The sequence below is a fragment of the Neovison vison genome, chromosome 12, assembly GCF_020171115.1.
Source record: "Neovison vison isolate M4711 chromosome 12, ASM_NN_V1, whole genome shotgun sequence".
Classification (NCBI taxonomy): Eukaryota; Metazoa; Chordata; class Mammalia; order Carnivora; family Mustelidae; genus Neogale; species Neogale vison.
In genome coordinates, this window is record NC_058102.1 from 136247128 (window position 1) to 136266303 (window position 19176).

At 42.0% G+C, this 19176-nt stretch overlaps 1 protein-coding gene across 5 annotated transcripts in view; it reads right to left on the reverse strand.

Annotated features, from left to right (window-relative positions):
• MPP7 (MAGUK p55 scaffold protein 7) overlaps positions 1–19176 on the reverse strand; it is a 301387-nt gene that overhangs the window by 171194 nt on the left and 111017 nt on the right. For 3 of the 5 annotated variants that reach the window (XM_044228577.1, XM_044228580.1, XM_044228581.1), the window contains exon 3: positions 949–1067. The exons of 1 other annotated variant lie outside the window; for it this stretch is intronic. In XM_044228577.1, coding sequence (XP_044084512.1) covers positions 949–1067 — 119 coding nt within the window. The remainder of the gene's footprint in view (positions 1–948; positions 1068–19176) is intronic. One more of the 5 variants, XM_044228579.1, reaches the window with a different exon arrangement.

Genomic DNA, 19176 nt, shown 5'->3' on the forward strand with positions numbered 1-19176 from the left:
GATTTCAGTAAATCTGACAAGGGGGGGGATGTCTTAAGAATCCTTCTATCCTGTGAAGCAACAGCACCCCAGAAGTGGCTCATTTTCAAACACACCCATCCGTAACAGACTTCTCTTCACGACGGACAACCATGTAACGCACTTAGCTGACCTCAGTGTGGGTCCGCACAGCGCCAAGGCACCAGAGGTGTCCACCTCCTACAGACTCAAGCTAAGGCTCACCATTATTTTTTTCAGCTTGAGTTAAATGAAAGAAAATGCATTTCATATTTCCAGAAGCAAAAGTGGCAGAGTTTCCAGTAAGCTTCTTGTTCTCATTTTACTATTTTAAGAGTTCTGATCACTCCCAGCACGGCTGTGCGACAAGATCTCATTTCGGGTGGCTGATCATTTCCACGGCACGATGCTTTATCAAAACCGTCTGCAGAAGCTTGTTTTGATTCGTATTTTACTTCAGCGTATTTATACACAAAATGCCATCTCCATGGCGTTGTGCCAAGAAAGAAATAGCTAGCTTGGATTTCAGTTGACTTTGTTAAAGGAAATTATTTTAAATTAATGTGGCCATTGAACTGCTGCCATCCTTAACCTCAGAAAATACAGTCCTTCTAATTTTTGCTGTGAACATTTATTTAAGTTAAATTCCAGCTCGCGAACGTTGACCATAAGGCGTCTAAACCTTCCTGCTACTATTTCATATTCTTCTTCTAAACAAGGGCAGGCCCATGCCGGCCGCATTAGTACGCCCAGCCAGATCACCACCATTAAGTGAAATCATCTATGTATTTTTGGTGGAATCTTTAACAACTTCCACGCCCGTCAGGGAAATGGAACAAGGCTGTTTTGTTTTCAGACAGCAACAATTTGATCTCTGGTTTACTAGATGGCGCTCAAAATATTTTTCCATATGTTTTTCCGCAAAGAGAATCTGACATCAGCGTGGTTTACCTTTACCAGTGAATGCAGGCTTTTTTCACCAAACATATCCCAGAGGAAGGTCAGGTCTTCCTGGCTATCCACATGTGGCTGCAGCTGGGCTGGCAGAGCAGCCAACAGCTCATACAGACCTATAAAATGAAAATAAAACACAAAGCGTAATCTCAGAGTGAGCTCATTAATTTCGCTGAAGGTGTGTGTAAATGACGGCTGCAACATGTCATTTTTACTGGATCTGTATTCTGGGCCATCAAGTAAAACACATCTCTCAAGCAGAAAATGAACCTTTTTGATTTTTTAAATCCCAAACAAATCAAGTATGAAGAAGCTAGTTTTTACCTTTCGGTTGTCAACATTCTACTAGGCGTCTGAGTTTACATCACCCGAGACACAAAATGTGTACAAGCTTTCAGAAAAAGAAGAAAAAGCATACATTCCTTTCCTTAATCGTTATTACATTTCCCTCGATGTTTGCCAAAGAGTGAAATGAGTCATGAATAGGAAAAACTTCCTTAGAAGAGCAGAAAATTGATAGAGTGGTCCATTAAAAAAGGTTTTGTGGTTTCCAAATAGTTCCTAATAATATACAGCTTCAAAAACATTTGCGTTATCTAACATCCAAAATCAAGGTCTAGAAAGTAAGACAGATTAAACCATCCTTGGTGTTGTTTTAAAAACAGGTGTTGCCTGTTTTTAAAACAACAATGGGGCACCTGGGTGGCTCAGGTTAAGCGTCTGCCTTCAACTCTGGTCATGATCCCACAGGGTCCTGGGATCCAGCCCCGCATCAGGCGTGGAGCCTGCCTCTCCCTCTTACCGCTCCCCCTGCTTGTGCTCACTCAGTCAAATAAATAAATAAAATCTTTAAATTAATCAAGGAAGCAACACAGAATGGAGTTTAAATTGGACTCTAATCTGGGCGTACGTGATACCCTCTGAAAGAGTTGGGGGAAAGACGTGGGTTACTTGAGGGCCTCCTCACTAGAAGCTTCCTTCAGGTAGACAGTAGCGCCGTGTTCCACAGTAGCCTACTGCATAAACCATCCATCTCCTTCAGGAGCCGTCAGACTCCGGTCCAAGAAAAGTTGCGACAGTGCCTGCCAGGGACTCTTCAGGGAGGTGACCTGGCAGGAGTCAGTATCAACTCTTAGCACATGTTTCACTTTCCAGGGGGATTACATGAGGTAAAAAGGACAAAATTCCTTTTATTTCTGTCTGCTGTCTACAAAAACACCAAGACCTCCTGGGATCTACAACACACGGGGCTGTTGTTATTCCTGAGCTGAGTAAGTGCTGTTGTTCATCGGAGGGACAGTTTTACGGGATATTTAACCAGCAAAAAACTGTAGACTATGGCCTGTAGATTAGTGTGTCTATTATCTTCCGAAAGCATTATCATATTCTGATAATCACTGATAATTCACAACCAAATGTATCAGCTCTTACTTGGAAAGTTGGATCTGTAACTTGAGAGGTTAGATTAAACGCAAACATTCCGGGGCCTGCATTTGGCCAAAAAGAACCATAATACTCTAGGAAAAAAAAAAAATTCTCCCTAATATATCCTTAAGTATTCTTGATGGCTTTTATTTATTCCCTTAAAAACCTGGCATTTTGCCTAAACTAGCTTTTATTTATAATTTCGTAAAACATTTTTAAGGTGTCCCAACCTCATTCAATGGATAATAATACAGGTCTCACTTTATTCACATACATACACACACACACTTAAAGTAATGACAACTGCCAACATCAGTGGTTAAGGTCAGAGGTTCAAGTTGAAAATGATGTAGAAAGAAGGTAGAGTTTCACTATTTTATTACTGATTTCAGGAGCAGTAAAAATAACTCCTTATTCCTTGGTAATATGATTAGTTTAATTAATGATACTAATTCAACTATAATATCATTTATGAGGTATAGTCGTTGGCGGGGGTTAAATGAGGTAATATAGTAGAACAGCCCTGGCTCATGGTAGTCGGTTTCAGATGTAACACGGTGAGCTTCAGCCATTGTTGTTATTAATGTTATTATCACTGCTACTATTTTATTAAGTATTTATTTATTTTAGAGAAGGGGAGGTAGGCCCAGAGGGAGAGAGAGTCTTAAGCTGACTAAGTGCTGAGCATGGAACCCGATGTAGGACTCGATCTCACAACCCCTGCGAACATGACCTGAGACGAAACCAAGAGTTGGATGGTCATCCGACGGCGCCACTCAGGTGCTCCTGTCATTACTATGATTGAAAAAGCAGAAGTCTGAGTCGAACAGACCTAGATTCAAACCAGGTTAACACTTCAGTTATTTGACATAACTTGACCCGTTGAAAAGGAAACGATAATCTGCACATGTAATAAAACTGAAGAGAAAAGAAAACACACAAACATGTACGTATTCACAAATAATTGCATGTGACACAGGGGAAACCTGAGAAAGGGTAATGGAACGCATCAGGGACAACAACGAGCCCCTTGTCATTACTCTAGTTACACCAAGATGTTAGTTACCATCGGAGGAAGCAGGGTCAAGGGTACACAGGATCTGTAGGATTTCTTACAACACATAAATCCACAATTATCTCAAAATACAATTAAAACCAAAGGAGACATTGTGGTAAATAGGACTTGTTACGAATTCAAGGGAACGATGCCCACAGTGGCACTGAGCCCTATGGCTAGCACAGAACAGGCATTTGATTAAAATATGCGTGTATGTTCTTCTTTTCTTAATATGTCTCCTCTGGAATGAAAACCCCACTGCAATGGTACAAAGTCAAAACAACAGCTTAGCGAATACATTCCACTGGACCCAATACCATACGCAGAAAGAAAACCGCCCTCATCTTTTACATATGGAAGGTGTTAACTTTATCCAAGTACCGCTGAACTTTATGGGAATAAACCATATGATGCTTACATTACAATAATAATTTCTCTGTTAGCAGCAGCTCATAAACTGAGTTTTCTGGGCCTTCCTAGCTTTATGCAATCCTAATTTGTACGTCACCCTCGTTTGGCACCCATGTGATGACAGCAGTCACTTCTCCTGAGCTCCCACATCTGGTAGCTACACCAAAGCCAGAAGAGACAGGACAATGCCAATCAGAAATGAAAAGAGGCTGAGGAGAGTTAGGAGGGCAGGCAAATGGCCTCAATGCAAGTAACATGGACCATCACTTCCTCTCCAGGGCATCAGAAAAGCCCCAGAAACCAGCTCAGTCCATGGCTAAAACCAGGTCCCTGTTCTCACAGGTGCTTTTTATGTCCAGTTCCGAGGGCTCCAACAGTGGACCCCACTAGGAAATCCAAATGTTTCTGGTCCTTGATGTTCAGAGAGCAAGTAATGATAGTTTAGCTAACAAGGGATATCTTGAACAATCTTACCAACGCCTACTTAATCTTACCTAAATCTGAGCAAGAGCTGGGACTACACTCCTCTGCAGTCATTCAAGTTCACGAGTGCTCCATTCCAGTGCACCATTATGGTACCTACCTAAAGGTCTAAGACAGATCAGCCATGATCCCTGTCCTCAGGATGTCACAGTGTAGAGGACAAGCACAGACAGGTCAGCTGGAAGTACAGAGCAGGGCCAGACAGCATGGCGAGGCAAGGTAAGTGGTCAGTTCCTCTACAGGAGAAAGAAGACATCAGGGAAGGCTTCAGCAGAGAATCACACCTGAGTTATGTCTTGAAAGCTTCTGCTCCTAAGAATCAGCATTTATGAGTTCTTCCGTTCCGAGCACTTCCTCAGCTCCTCTATACAAGCAAGTGTAGAATATGCCACCTCCTCTAGCCCGGAGGTCTTACACTTTGGATAACACAGAATACATATCCTATCTGCCCGAAAGAGAAAGCAAGCCTGTTTATGATGGTGTCCTATTTGGGGCAACTGGGTGGCACAGTCAGTTAAGGGATTGAATCTTGGTTCCAGCTCAGGTTGTGATCTCAGGATCAGGAGATCCAGCCCCGCATCAGGCTCTGTGCTCAGTGCAGAGTCTGCTTGAGATTCTCTCTCCCTTTCGCCCCTCCCCTGCCTGCTGTCATGTGCATGCACTCACTCTCTCTCTCTAAAATAAATAAGTCTTTAAAAAAAATAATGATCTCCTACTTGTCCAAGTAAAGATTCAAAATGTATATTCCTCCAAGTAAAATAAACAGATGTTTAGGGTGTGGACAAAATATTCAAACAGCAAATTAATTTTCAGGGATGCTGAAGAAATGTCCATACCTGTTTATAGTATTTAAACTTTAATTTGGTTAGGAACACACACTCTGAATTACCTATTAAGTACAAATATCAAAATTTAGATTTGGGGGTTGTCCCACTTGCACATTTCATGCAACCACTTTATTTAAATTCTTCACAATGGCTTATCATGACTACCATCTGTAGAGGTGGAAGACATCATTTTTAATTCTAGTTATTTGAGATACAACACTTTCTCGAATGCATGGGAGATGCCTTCAGTAAGAATCTGGGTAAAGCTGGCTGCTTTTCCACTGGTTCTACACCTCCGTGTTTTTATCTCCACAACGAAACCACTTACTTACTCTCTAAGCATCTCTAACATTTGCAGGTTTTTAACCCCTCTCCAAGAAATATTAACCTGGTGTAAACTTCCTTTTCTCTTTAAAAACAACAACAACAATCCTGTCAGATGATCTCTCAGTGACACCAAAAACAGGAATCTGGGTTATAGGAAAATAACTGGGACTTCTCCAATCAACACATTTTTGTGTAAGTAACAGAGAAAACCATCTATAAGAAATTTCGTAAGGGCTTGACTATAAGGCAGCTCCCTCTTCTCTGAGAGGTCATTTTAATAGTAGAAAAGAAATCTCACCTTCTATTTGGGAAGACACGATATAAGACACTGTCAAAGACACACACGAAAAAATTATCTCGTAAAAATGTTCCAGTAGGGAAAAAGGCAATACTTTTGTATTAGGGATTTTATACACAGAGAGAAAAGGCAACAACAGCAAAACTAAAATACAACAAGGTTTGTTTAACAACAATTATGACAAGTTAAAGAAGAGAGCAATCAGTAAAGGTCAAAGCAGGCTACGCGAAAGTTGGCAGGACGTGAGCTAGGGTCCGGAGGAAGGAAACCAGGGCCTGGAAGGGTACGCAGCATTGTGGTGGACACTTAAGATGAAAAGTCACCAATAATCCTGCAAATGTATAGATTTTTAAAGGCACTAAAACTCTGCAAAGCTGAAGAAAAGACTAGGAAGTACTCAACCCCAAATTTCTGCTTCGTATGTTTGCCTCATACCATGGTCCAATCCAGAGACAAGAGCTGTGCAGTAATCTGAGCCAGGCAAGTTTAATATAAATCTGTAATGGAGGATTATCTATAGAGCAGTAAGGCAAATTCTCAAGAATACCTATGGCTAAAGGAGAAGACCCAAAGGGAGACAACAGCAGAGGAGGAGCGCCCTCCCCAACACTAGGATTCTCAGCTCATTTGAGGTGGTGTGATTACGACCCACCAGACAGCTGGATCTCCAGGCTGCCCACTGCCACTGGGCCAGCAGGAAACACCCTTCCAGGGTACCGGTGTGCAGAAAACCATGGCTGGGACCAATGCTTCACCGGGGTATCGGTGGGGAGAGCCTGGGCAGCTGGAAACCGCCGCCAGGCCTAGAAAGCCAAAATAATCCTTGCCGGTGGGCAGAAAAGTGTGAAAGGGACTGGCAAACAGAAATCACCCCGCTTTGGGGTGTTGGCTGGTCAAGACTGGGAAGCTGACTTCTGGGGTGCCTGAGAGACCCACCAGGAACTTCCCTAGAGGGGTGTCGCTGAAATTCAGGAGCAAATTGTCCACTAGGGTGCCACCAGACCTCAAAGGGGGGTCAGCACCACCAGATGCCTCCCACATGTGCTGCTGCCAATCCAACGGGAAGAACAGAAACAAGCGAAAAACACCAGAACAAGGAAGGGCTACCTCTTCCTCCTGCTGCGGGCCACGAGTGACCTCCCATGACAAAGCCTGGGGTCATGCCTGCTGCAAAGAAGAATAGTGAAAGGGCCAAGCTTAACTTTCACAGAGCAGGCAGAAAGATATGGACTTGGAGCAGAGAGACGATGAAAGGACTCTTGGCCCCATCTTCTATACGTAGATGTAAGTGTGTGCGAGCGCCGGGTGGCTGTGGGGGCTGGGGGGGGGCGCATGTTCTCCTCTTTCCGCTTTTATCCTGGTGTGGCTTTCTGTTGTTTGGCAGTGGGGACACAATGAGAAATATTTAATCATTGGTTAGTGAAGGTAAAGGGGTTACTAATACGGATTTTCAAAAAGAAATCGTATTACATCAAAGGCCTTGCATTTCCAATGTTTGCTGATTTTAACAGTACAGTAAGCCTGGACCCAACAGCTCAGTTCAAGGATGTTCATGAGTCAAAGTTCTAAGTTCAAAGGAGACAAAGGAAGAACACTCATCCTAGCCACAGAGCACGAACTTCAACCTCCTCAAAAATGCCTCGTGTTTATAAAAGAGGGCAGAGAGAGAATGCTGTTTTCGAACAATTTAAAAAAAAAATGCCTAAAACTAGGAAGACAATACAAAGTACAAAGAGCAACATTTTAGGAACTAAGGGGAGTGCTTAGAGCCAAGAGGATCTAAATGCAGAGAGATGCACAGGTGTTTTAAGATTCTTAAATCAGTCGCTGAAGCCTGCCATTTAGGAACCAAGTATTGTGCTCCACTCTCCCCTTCCCAAGGAATGTTAGATGGCAAACGCTGGCTGTCTGAAATCAGGAAAAATAATGTACTGATGAGACTATCCGAATACAGACTAACGCTCACTCTGCAAGCCAGTCCACTAAACCATCGCATATGCAGACCATGATCTTAACTCCACGGACTCACTCAAAGTTAAATGCGCCACAGTTGGCTTCTCTGCAGCCTTACTACACCAAAAACAAACATATGTCATTCTCCTTAAAGATAAAAACCTAAATGCTTCCTCCCCACTTCCAACGACTTATGGTTGGAGTATGTTCTGGAGGCTTTTTGAGACCTGCACCATGCAAGGGACAGAGGGTCAGTGGTTGTGTTTCACACGCAGACTGAAATACTTTTGACACTTTAGCAATTTGCTTTTTGCTGGGTGTGTGTGTGTGCGTGTGTGTGTGTGTTAGTAAGTATAGTACTGTAAAACTAAAGCCATAATTCTATAATAATCTTATTATCTTGATATAAGATGTATGTTCTGTAACAAGCCAATGATCTGACCGTGGTTTGGGGAAGGTAGACAACACTGACCTAATCAGGTAATCCATAAGGAAATGGAACCATGTTCCAGTAGGGAAAAATGTTGAATAAACAATTCACCCAATGTTATCATGTATTAATCAGCAGATTATTAGGAGTTCTTCTCTTCTGGGATTAAGATTTCATTACTTCGGGGAACCTAGGTAGCTCAGTGGGTTAAAGCCTCTGCCTTCAGCTCAGGTCATGATCCCAGAGTCCTGGGATGGAGCCCCGCATCGGGCTCTCCACTCAGCAGGGAGCCTGCTTCCTCCTCTCTCCCTGGTTGTGACTCTCTCTGTCAAATAAATAAATTTTTAAAAATCTTTAAAAAAAAAAAAAAGATTTCATTGCTTCATAAGATTACTCAAATTACTGGGCTTTGGATGATAATTTTATTCTTTTAATAGTTTTTAATATTAGAGTGAGAGAGAACGTATAAGCATGGGCAGGGGCAGAGGGAGGGAATCTCCAGCAGACTCCTCACGGACCCCAATGCAGGGCTCGATCTCACAACCTTGAGATCCTGACCTGAGCCAAAATCAAGAGTCGGCCACTTAACCAACTGAGCCACCCAGGTGCCTACAGTCATTTCAACTGTAGGTAAAGAGAGATTCCCACCATCACAGTGAAACCCTCTATAGTTTTCACCTTGCCTAAAAAAGCTAGTTATTAAAAATTACGTCTATTTCTATTCTCTCTCCCATTCTTAATCTTTCCTTCCTACCACCAACTAATAAAGCTTCCTAAAATCATATTAATAATTATTACCGATGCCAGTGCTAGTAGTAAGCCCACCTAATGCTCGCGGAGCTAAGGGAAGTGCTCTGCAGGTCACCTCACCTCCTGCTCTACTTAAGGAGGTTCCATTACTACCTCCATTTTACAGGAGGAAACACATGGAGCCAAGTAAGGGGCACATTCAGGACTTAACCTCAGCTCTGCCTATGCTTCTGCAGTAATCCCAGCATTTCAATCTCCTACTCAAAAACCTTCAAGAGCCTCCTTAAAGAGAAAAGTTGAGGGCCTAACCTGATTAGCATTACAGATGGATCAAATATATCAAATGTAAACCAGCAGAACATTTTATAGAATATTTTTGCCACGTTGCAGTTAAATGTTTTTCTTCGCACACAAAGAACTTAAAAACTGTAACTGGCCATCATTGATAGACTTTATAACAATTAAAATTTTCATACTTCAAAAAAAAAAAAAGAAGTTTGCAAAGAAACGACTAAAAATTATTTGCGCCTAGCAAGTGATTGATATTTACAATGAGAGATGGATAAACTGACAGAAAAATGGGGAAAAAAGTCAAGCAAAACATTTCCTCCTACTAATTTAGGAAATAAATTTGCAAACACCCAGGGGTGCCTGGCTAGCTCAGTATGGGGAGCACCTCTTGATCTCGAGGTCATGAGTTTGAGCCCCACGCTGGATGTAGAGATCAAATTAATTAATTAAAAAATAAATATAATTACAAATACCCAGTCTTGGCAAAGGTATGGGAAAACAAGCCCGGCAGTCATTCCTTGAGATACATATTCATTCACTCAATGAGAATTTATCAACCACCTGAGTTGAAACATGACATATGAGTTTGGATGATCAGTGAACCAAAAAGACAGAGATCGCTACCTTTATGGAGCTAGTGCTGTAGGGGGAAGACAAGCAGTAAGCACTGGAAGTAGACCATACGGTGTGGTGGACGGCAGCGAGTACTAACAGAAAAAGACAAAGCAGAGGCACCTGGGTAGCTGAGTCACTTGAGCACCCAGCTCCTGGTTTTGGCTCAGGTTATGATGTCAGGGTCGTGCGATCGAGCCCCACGTTGGGCTCTGCCCTCAGCACAGAGCCTGCTTGAGATTCTCTCTCCCCGCCGCCACATTCTTTGCCCCTCCCCCCAGCTTATGCTCTCTAAATAAACAAGTATTTTTTAAGAAGAAAGAAAAAGGAGAGTGGTGTATCGCCGATCCACTTCTGGGCCACTGGCATATGGCAATAACAAATTAGAAGGAGTCTGGGTGCGCTCCAGTGAGGAAGTGACAAATGAGCCAAGACTCAAAGTGACAGAGTTAGCCATGTGAATTTCCTGAGGGACAAGCATTCCAAGCAGAGGGATCGACGATATAAAAACCCCGACCCCTATGAGACAGGGCATGCCTGCAGTATCTGAGGAAGGCCAGAAGTCCGGCATGACTCAAGCAAAGCAGGGGAAGAAGGAGAGATGTAAGAATTGATATAATCAGGGACCAGATCATGTAGAGTTTCGTAGCACAAACATTGCAGAGAATTTAACTTTTACTTTAGAGGAAAAGAACCATTGCAGGGCTCTGAGTGAAGGAGTAACATGATCTTAACATTTTAAAAGCATCCCTCCAGCTGCTGAATTGAGAAGAGACAGCAGGGGAGCAAGGGCAGAGAACCATGTCCAAGGGTCAATGCATGATCCAGACACACGATGATGAGGGCCTGCACCCAAGCAGCAGCCAGTGGAAGTTATGGAAGTACTCCAATCCTGGAAATATTTCGAAGCGAGAGCTACTTGTGAATTTCTGTCTGAATAAGGGGCATGGAAAAAAGGAAAAAGAATCACGTATTTCTCTAAGACTATTTGAAGTTGTCATCAGTGTGACAGGGAAGTTCAGTGTTGAACACGTTAAGTTCAAGGTCTCTATTCAGTATCCGGGTGGAGATGCGGTGGGAAGCTGGTACAGGAGTCGGGAGCTCAGCAGATCTCTACTGAGGAGCCGTTGGCATATGGAGTGTATTTAAAGCTATGAGCCTAAAGAAGAGCCTCCGGGTCACGAGTGTAGACATAAAAGAGGAGCCAAGGACTGAGGCCTGGGGTCTCCACTGTTAGATGTGGAGGATTCGAGCAGCCGACAAGCACTCAGAACAGCATCAGGAGGGTATCATCTAGGAAACCAAACGTGGCAAGGAAGAATGAAGGATCCATATGTCACATGTCACCGATGGCCATGCAGAGCAGAGTCGAGTCGGGATGGGGAACCACCCATCGGATTCAGCAACATGGAGCTTATGAATTCTGGCATCGTGATGAGTGAGGAAGCCTGGATGAGGAGCCCTAAAGACAGAGACATGTTGGAAAAAGCAAATACAGACAACTCCTACAAGCACGGACAATCCTGACGGTCTCTCACCAGAGAGAACCGATGTTTGTACGGGAATGGGGAGTAAAGAGGTTTTCAAGATGGGGAAAGAAAACAGCCCAGTGTATTTGTGCGGTAATGGCACTGATCCACGACAGACAAATTTTGACAACGTAAGAGACGGAGGAATCTGCCGCTGCAGCTCCGTCCCACGGCAGACGGGGACCGACAGCATTAGATCGAAGTGCGCTTGGTTCTCCCGTGGTTCCAAGCAGGCAGGCAGAACACGGTGGAAATGGTACAGGGAACATGTGGCAAGTCACCTTGTGACCTCGGCTGTATTTTCAGTAAACTATGAAGCAGCGGTCACCTGCTGAGAGTCAGGGAAGGGAAGAAAGTGTTCGCATCTGAAAGAAAAGGCTGAAAGAGGCATGGGGAGAAGGGAAAAATGAGTAAGGCAGGGAAGTCATAAATTGGTGTACGTTATTGGCAATATGGAAATTGAAGGCCTGTGTTCCCTTTGATCCAGTGATCCCTCATTTATTCACTCACACCTTCTACTTCCAGGGAGCCCCGAGGGCCATATGCAGGACCGACCCCCCACTGGTATCCGTGTGTCATTTAGGAAGAGAAACCAGAACAGGAAACACTTACTTTCATTCTTGCTGTATACATTTCTGCACTGCTTTGGTTTTTACAAAATCGATTATTACTTTCATAATTTTAAAGATTTCACTTGAGGGTAATAATCTGACATAAGCCTTTCCCCAGCCCTAGAGCTCACGACTTCTCGGAATTCCCTTCCAGTCACAGAGGACGGCTACTGGCTATCCCCTGAAAGTCTGACTCCATCCATGCAATCTTAGCCCAATTCACTCAATAATTAACTTTCTGGTGACAGCTACTGCTGTCTTATTTCCCTCTTTGAGGACTCCGGAGATTATCTGAAAGACAAAACAATCGTGGTAACATACTTACCTCCAAGTTTCATGAACAGATTTAACATAACACACTTCACAGTATTTCAAGTGGCGTGTGTAGGAAGCGGGCAAACTCCCGTGACCCTCTGCGTTTCTAGATGCCACCTGTTCCGACCTCACTCTACAAATACTAGGTGCTGGCCATGTGCCAGGCACTGATAGGGAGGGGGCTACAAAGGTGAGGGGAAGGGAAAAGTCAAATAGATTCATCCCCGAGGTGTGGTGTAGGCAACTCCAGGGAAAACAAAAAGCAAGCCTGTAACTGTGACAGCTGCTTTAATGAAGGCAGGGGACCAAGGCACCTTGGAAGTGTAACCAAGGGAAATGAACGACGTTCTCCTGGTGGAGTGACCAGTTTGCTGAACTGCAGGAAGCACAGACATTCACTAAGAGGGCAGAGAAGTCTTGTAGGTGAACCACACCTACAAAGGCCCAGGGGCAGGGTGGGGGGAGTAGGATGCTTAGACTCCAGAGCCAAATGACAGAACTACAAACTCCGCCTCTGCCACTGATAATTAACGTCACTGTGCAGCCATTTTTACTGTGTAGACAGAGGAGCACTAACCTTGCAGGACTGCAATGAGGTTAAATGAGTTCTCTGAAAAGCTTAGAATGACTCCTCACTTGGCTGTTAAATGTATGTAAGTGCTTTTTAAATAAAAATAAATTCTTGGGACGTCTGGGTGGCTCAGTCGGTTAAGCATTGGACTCTTGATTTTGGCTCTGGTCATGATCTCAGGGTCCTGGGATCAATGCCCAAGTCGGGTTCCCTGTTCAGCGGGGAGTCTGCACCTGTCTCCCTCTCCCCCTGGCTCCTCCCCCCACTCATTGCCCTCACACTCACACGCTCTCTAATACATAAATAAAAATAAATTTCAAATTAAATGGCAAAACATATGCCCAAGCATTAAGGAGAAAGATGACAAAATTTAAGTTTAGCATGCTGGAATATATTAAGAGCAAGAAAGGCTTTCCACAATAGGCAAAAACATGGGAAATGAGGGGCCCCACATTTTGGAGTAAAGAATGAACTAACTAATAAACAGAAATGAAAATACGTGACCACTCACTCCTGACCCAGGTCAACCTACACATTTCCATAGTAAGGAATAGTGGGGAAGAAAAGTAACAGGGCAAAGTTGTTCTCAACTTAGTTGTTCTCAAACAACTAAGTTCAAGGTATCTCAAATTCGAGATAAACATATCCGACAAACCCCTGCAAGAAACATCAATCGCTCCAATTATGATGACATCAATATCACATACTCATGGGCAAACTTCCGGCGATATCGGCTTATGTAAATTGTGTGCCAGTTCACGGACCCAATAACTTGTCATTAACACTAAACACGTGGAGAGAGTTGCATACTAATCTTGCAAAATGCTTCAAGTGGTAACAGAAAAAGAAAAAAAAAATTAATCCCTTTACTGAGGTGATTATATATGCTTCTCTCACTTCCCTCTGGATTACCAGCCCCATTAGACATTGAAAAGAAATACAGCAGGGGGGGGGAATACAGCGGAGAAGGCGAGCTATATGAAACTGATGTTGCCTTACAAAAACAGAATTACTCAGAACAGATCTGACAACAAACGTCCATTTGAAGCATTCAGCCATTCTGGATTTCTGGCCCCCTAACTCTTGAAGGATTGTTTAAAAAAAAAAAAATGGTTCACTAAATACAGGATCAACTTTGTCATTGTAAGGACTGTTATCCTCATTCTTTTGGTAGAACTAAACTTTGGGGAATCCTGGCTATATCCAGAGACGGTGGCAAACCAGCCAGCAGTGTAATTCATCTCAAGAGGTTGAGTGTTTGATGTTTTTTTTTTTTTTCCTTTAAGATTTATTTACTTATTTTGGTGGGGGAAGGACAAAGGGAGAGGGAGAGAATCTCAAGCAAACTCCCCATTGCGTGCAGAGCCTAATCTCAGGACCCTGAGATCATGCCCTGAGCTTAACTGAGCTACCTCGGCACCCTATGGTTGTTTTCTTAAAACAGATCTTGCAAAATTTTAAGCCTTTTAACATCAGATCTCCCTGTAGTTTTTAAAGAATTATTGATATAATTAACATATTCATAAGAAAAGTGTCAAGAACTCTTGCTTGATTTGTATTTACAGTTTAAGTGATTTGTATTTACAGTTTAAGTGACAAAACTTTAATCTTCCATTTCAAGGTTATACAGTTATATAGAAAAACAAAAGATTCTGAGAGTTGAAACTTAACAAGGAGAGCCTTCACAAAAATAACATTCTCAGAAAACAAACTGCATCAGTCAGAAACATATACCAACAAGTCACATTACCATTTGGTATAGACCCACTTCAAAAAATTCACCTTTGTAATAAAAATTACTTTCTAGGGGCACCTGGGTGGCTCAGTGGGTTAAGCCTCTGCCTTTGGCTCGGGTCATGATCTCAGGGTCCTGGGATCGAGCCCCGCATCGGGCTCTCTGCTCAGCGGGGAGCCTGCTCCACCCCCGACACCACCCCACCCCGCCCCACCTGCCTCTCTGCCTACTTCTGACCTCTGTCTGTCAAATAAATAAAATCTTTTTTAAAAAATTACTTTCTAAATCTTTAAGATGGATGAAAGAGGGGAATAGGAAGTAAAGATGAAAAAGAAACCTGGAAACATATTTCTTTCCTATACAGACAAAAATAAAAAGTCATGGTGCTTTGGAAAAGAGGAAAATCAGCAGAGTTGCCACATTTGTCAAACAATAGAGACCTATCTTCTCATCAGGAAAACTGTCAAGGACAGACACACCGTCTGGACTATATCAAAACCAATCCAGGGGCAAAGAAAAAATAAAAGCCTCCAACTTATCCAACAGCTTGTGGTTCAGAAAACCTGAAGAGAATGAGGCCGACAAATGATGTGAGTGAACTCTGATTTTGCTACCTTGTACTGGATTGAAGAGGGTTCCTATCTGCTAATGTAGACCTCGAGCTAAATGAAAATGATAATGCTTAATGCAATCCCGAGCGACTGGAGAGCCTTTTCGAAGGGAGGAACCAGTGTTGCTACTCTGACTGTTCGCTTCCCAACAGTCCGGAGAACATCCCAACATCCGCCTGGAGACATGGCTGCCGTTCATCGGAGAGGATGGAGAAGATGGGAAGGTGCTGGGCGGGGAGGAATGTGGCTGGGGGGAGGGGAGAATATTCAGCGGTAGAGGAAGGAACCTGCAGATTAAAGGATCAATAGGATACGAAGACTGTCCACACCTTTGGAAAACCATGTCCCCGTGCACCTGAGTAACAAAGCCAAGTGTGGAAGGAAGAAACGCAACTTCACGGTGCCATGTTTAGGGGGGGCTGACGACCCAACATTCGGTGAGGCAGATATATACAAGGCTGACTAAACACCACTGATCTGAGGGGGCAAAGGAGATCCCATTTTAAGCAAACTACTGAATCAGAAACCTATGTTAGGTATCCACAGAACATGAGAGCACTAACCAGAAAGAACTAATACAAAGTGTTTTCCAAGAATCTAGCCCATACCTTGGGCAGTGATACCTCCTAGCATATAAACCAACCCAGCACTAGAATCAGCAACACTATACCCAAACACACGGAACAGTGTGTGTGTGTGTGTGTGTGTGTGTGTGTGTACACATCAGGAGATTCTAATTCAGAATAAAGATGTGCTAAATAGAGGTAAAGTTTGTGCTAAGAAAAATTAAAAGGCTAGAATTAAAACAAAAAACCAAGCACAGAAAATTTATAACAAGTTATAACTCATTTTGAATACCCAGCATGATCCAGGACTCCCAACCTGAGAAATGTTTTAACCAAAATAGAGAACTTCACACATTCCTTTCCTCGACTTTTAGAGAAATACATTTATGCCACAATCAAGGTAAGGCACCAAGATACATATTGTAGCTACTCTGAAAATTCAAGGAAAAAGATGACCAAGTATAGATCATAGACCCATATCTATAAACTATTTCATAACTATTTAATAGCTTATAGAGGGCATTGTTGTTGAGGACAATTCATTTTTCTCTTGCTTTTTCACTGTATTTGAATAAACATAAGTTTATGCTATTAAACCAAAGACAATAAATTTAAAGCTAAAACGTGACATTAATCCTCAAGAACATGTCTTAAATGTGAAATTGTACAAAAATACAGAAGTGTAAAGTGAAAAAATTTCCCAGTTCCAGAAAACTGCTTCTGTAATAATATAATATTCTGTACAGGACAGTAGTAGTTCCTAGGAGAGTCAGTGGCTCAGAATTTGATGAAAGTGTTCCCGCAGTGAACAATTCACTCTTCCTGCAGATTCCAGATGCTCCGCATTCCTGACCTCAGAACGGAAAAATTTACTGTTAGTCTAGAGAAATTTAATATCACCATTCTTGTCATATCCTTCATAGCTTCATTATTAGAACAAGTCTGGGGAAGCCATAAACCTATGTTAAATGATAAAAAAATATGTTCTCTGGGTTCAGTCATAGTAGATCATATAAGTAACCAAAATATTTAGAAATCCTATAGAAAAGGACTTGAGAACAAGAAAAACATATTTATTTGGTATTTTTCTTAGTTTTGATATTTGCATTCTGTACAGTATGGCCAGGCACGGGACCAAAACATTTAACTATAACCAAGGGCTAATAAACACTAAAGGACATATATCGACGCCCAGAGCAACACTATAAAATTTTATTATATTAATAAAATGGGATACACCAAGCTTTAAATTTTCCACTTTGTCAAAGGTAAAGTAATCAGCACTATTCGGTGCCATTCATAACAGGATTCAACTTTTCTCATTTAAAGCATGTTTCGTTTCCAAGAGGACCTATACTGAAATACTTTAATACAACTCAGACAGAAGCATTCTCTTTCTTTCACGCTCCCCCAACTGCAAATAACTTACTAAGGCCTTTGGCAAGCTCTGTTTTATATATGCAAAACAATTTAAATAGTTGTAATAGTACAGTTTGTTAGTGACATTTTATACAATTACCCGAAAGTCCGTAATATCAGGGATGAGGTGACAGAGGGCACGTGCATCCACCTGTACGTAACTCCCATGTTTAAAAGCTACCTCTAAGCTTTGAACATATTCCAGCTTGTAATTAGCTCTGTGTTCGCAGTCTGGGGCCCACAGACGGTCTTCCCCCCTATCCAAGCGAGAGTGACAATACAGCTGACTCTGTGACAAGACTGGTTTGACCTGCCACAAGCCCACTTATTCCCAGATTTTTAAATTTTTAACTAATTAATTAATTAATTATTTGAGCAGCACACTACTGTAAATGCATTTTCTCTTATGGCTTTCTCAACAACATTTTATTTTCCCTAGCTAAGAATACAGTACAGAACACATACAACACACAAAGCATGTTAACTGACTGTTTGTGTTATCGGTAAGGCTTCTGCTCAACCGTAGGCTATTAGTGAAGTTTTTGGAGAGTCAAAAGTTACACACACTCTTTTAAACTGTGTTGGGGAGAGGCTCTGGGGAGGAGCTGGTGCCCCAACCCCCATTAAGGGTCACCTGTGCTTTGATCCTTTAAAGTACTCAACCACAAGATAAAGCCATAGCAAAATCAAAATTCCCTCGAAAACGCTTATGAATTATGGCTTATGATGGTCTTTCAGAAAAATGAATTCCATTTATACTACATTTACCCAGTTAAAGAGCCTCCTAGCCTGGAACAGTAGGTATTAAAGGTAAAGTACTACTAATATGTGCTTTATCGTAGTTAAGAGCACGATAGGATTTATTTTCATTGATTTCAATATCTATAATATTGTACCACTACTTATTAAATTTAAATTTAATAAAATCTTTTAAATTTAATAAATTTACATAAATTAAATTTAATAAAAATGAAATTTAATAAACTTATTAAATTTAAATTTTAAATCAATTTTATTAAAATTAAACCTAACATGTATTTAGGCCAAGCCAAACAAAGAGTTTATCTGGATTTCCCCTTTCCCGGCAGAGCAGCAACTTAAATCTTACCTCTCATCATCCTACATTCAGGGTATTAATGGTACGTAACGGACAGACTGACAGGCAGTACCAGCCCCAATGAGAAGAAAAGCAACAGCAAGAGAAACCAGGTAAACACAAGAGGACCCGCTGGTTGTACGTGTGATGCTATGGACAGGGAAACAGGTGTTTCTCATGGGATGACAACAGCCAAAAGAGATGAAGAATGAGTTCTTAGCACCTATCTTGTGCCACCACGATCCGTAAGGACATAAAGTACAAAAGCACCAGAACAGGGATGCCCCTGAAGCTGTAGGAGTATCATGCGCAGGAGCTCGCTAGTTGAATCAACAAGCAATCAAGTGAAGGAAAAGCTCCTGGAGGTGTTCAGAATTATTTATAATGGCTTTCTTCTCAGTATTCTCCTGAAATACCCTTCAGGATATTGCCCCCCAAAACAATCTGCTACACAAAAATAACAATAGTTGTGCTATGGAAATTCTTCACATGATCAAAATTGTATAAAAACTTCTTGTTTCATGAGGACAAGATGTGGCAGGTTCCAGAGTTCCCAATTTATGCTAACTATGGTACACCCAGGCATGAATTTTAATAATAAATGGAATGGCCTAAACTTTATTTTTTGTGTTTTCTTTTTAAGCAAAAAGTAATAAATTGGTGGATCGCAACTGTTGACCACATACCTAAATGCTTCCCAGCCTTTCAATCCACATGATTTTAAACAGCTTGAAATTTTGTTTCTTACAGAAATCATAACCATCAGTGGTAAAATCCCTCAAAAACAATGGCCAGCTAGGTCTGCTAAAACATAACAGAATATCTGGAAAGAGATCTACTATAGATCTAGATCTATACTATAGTAGGTCTAGTACAGACCTAGAATTGAGTAGAAGATAAAGGTACCA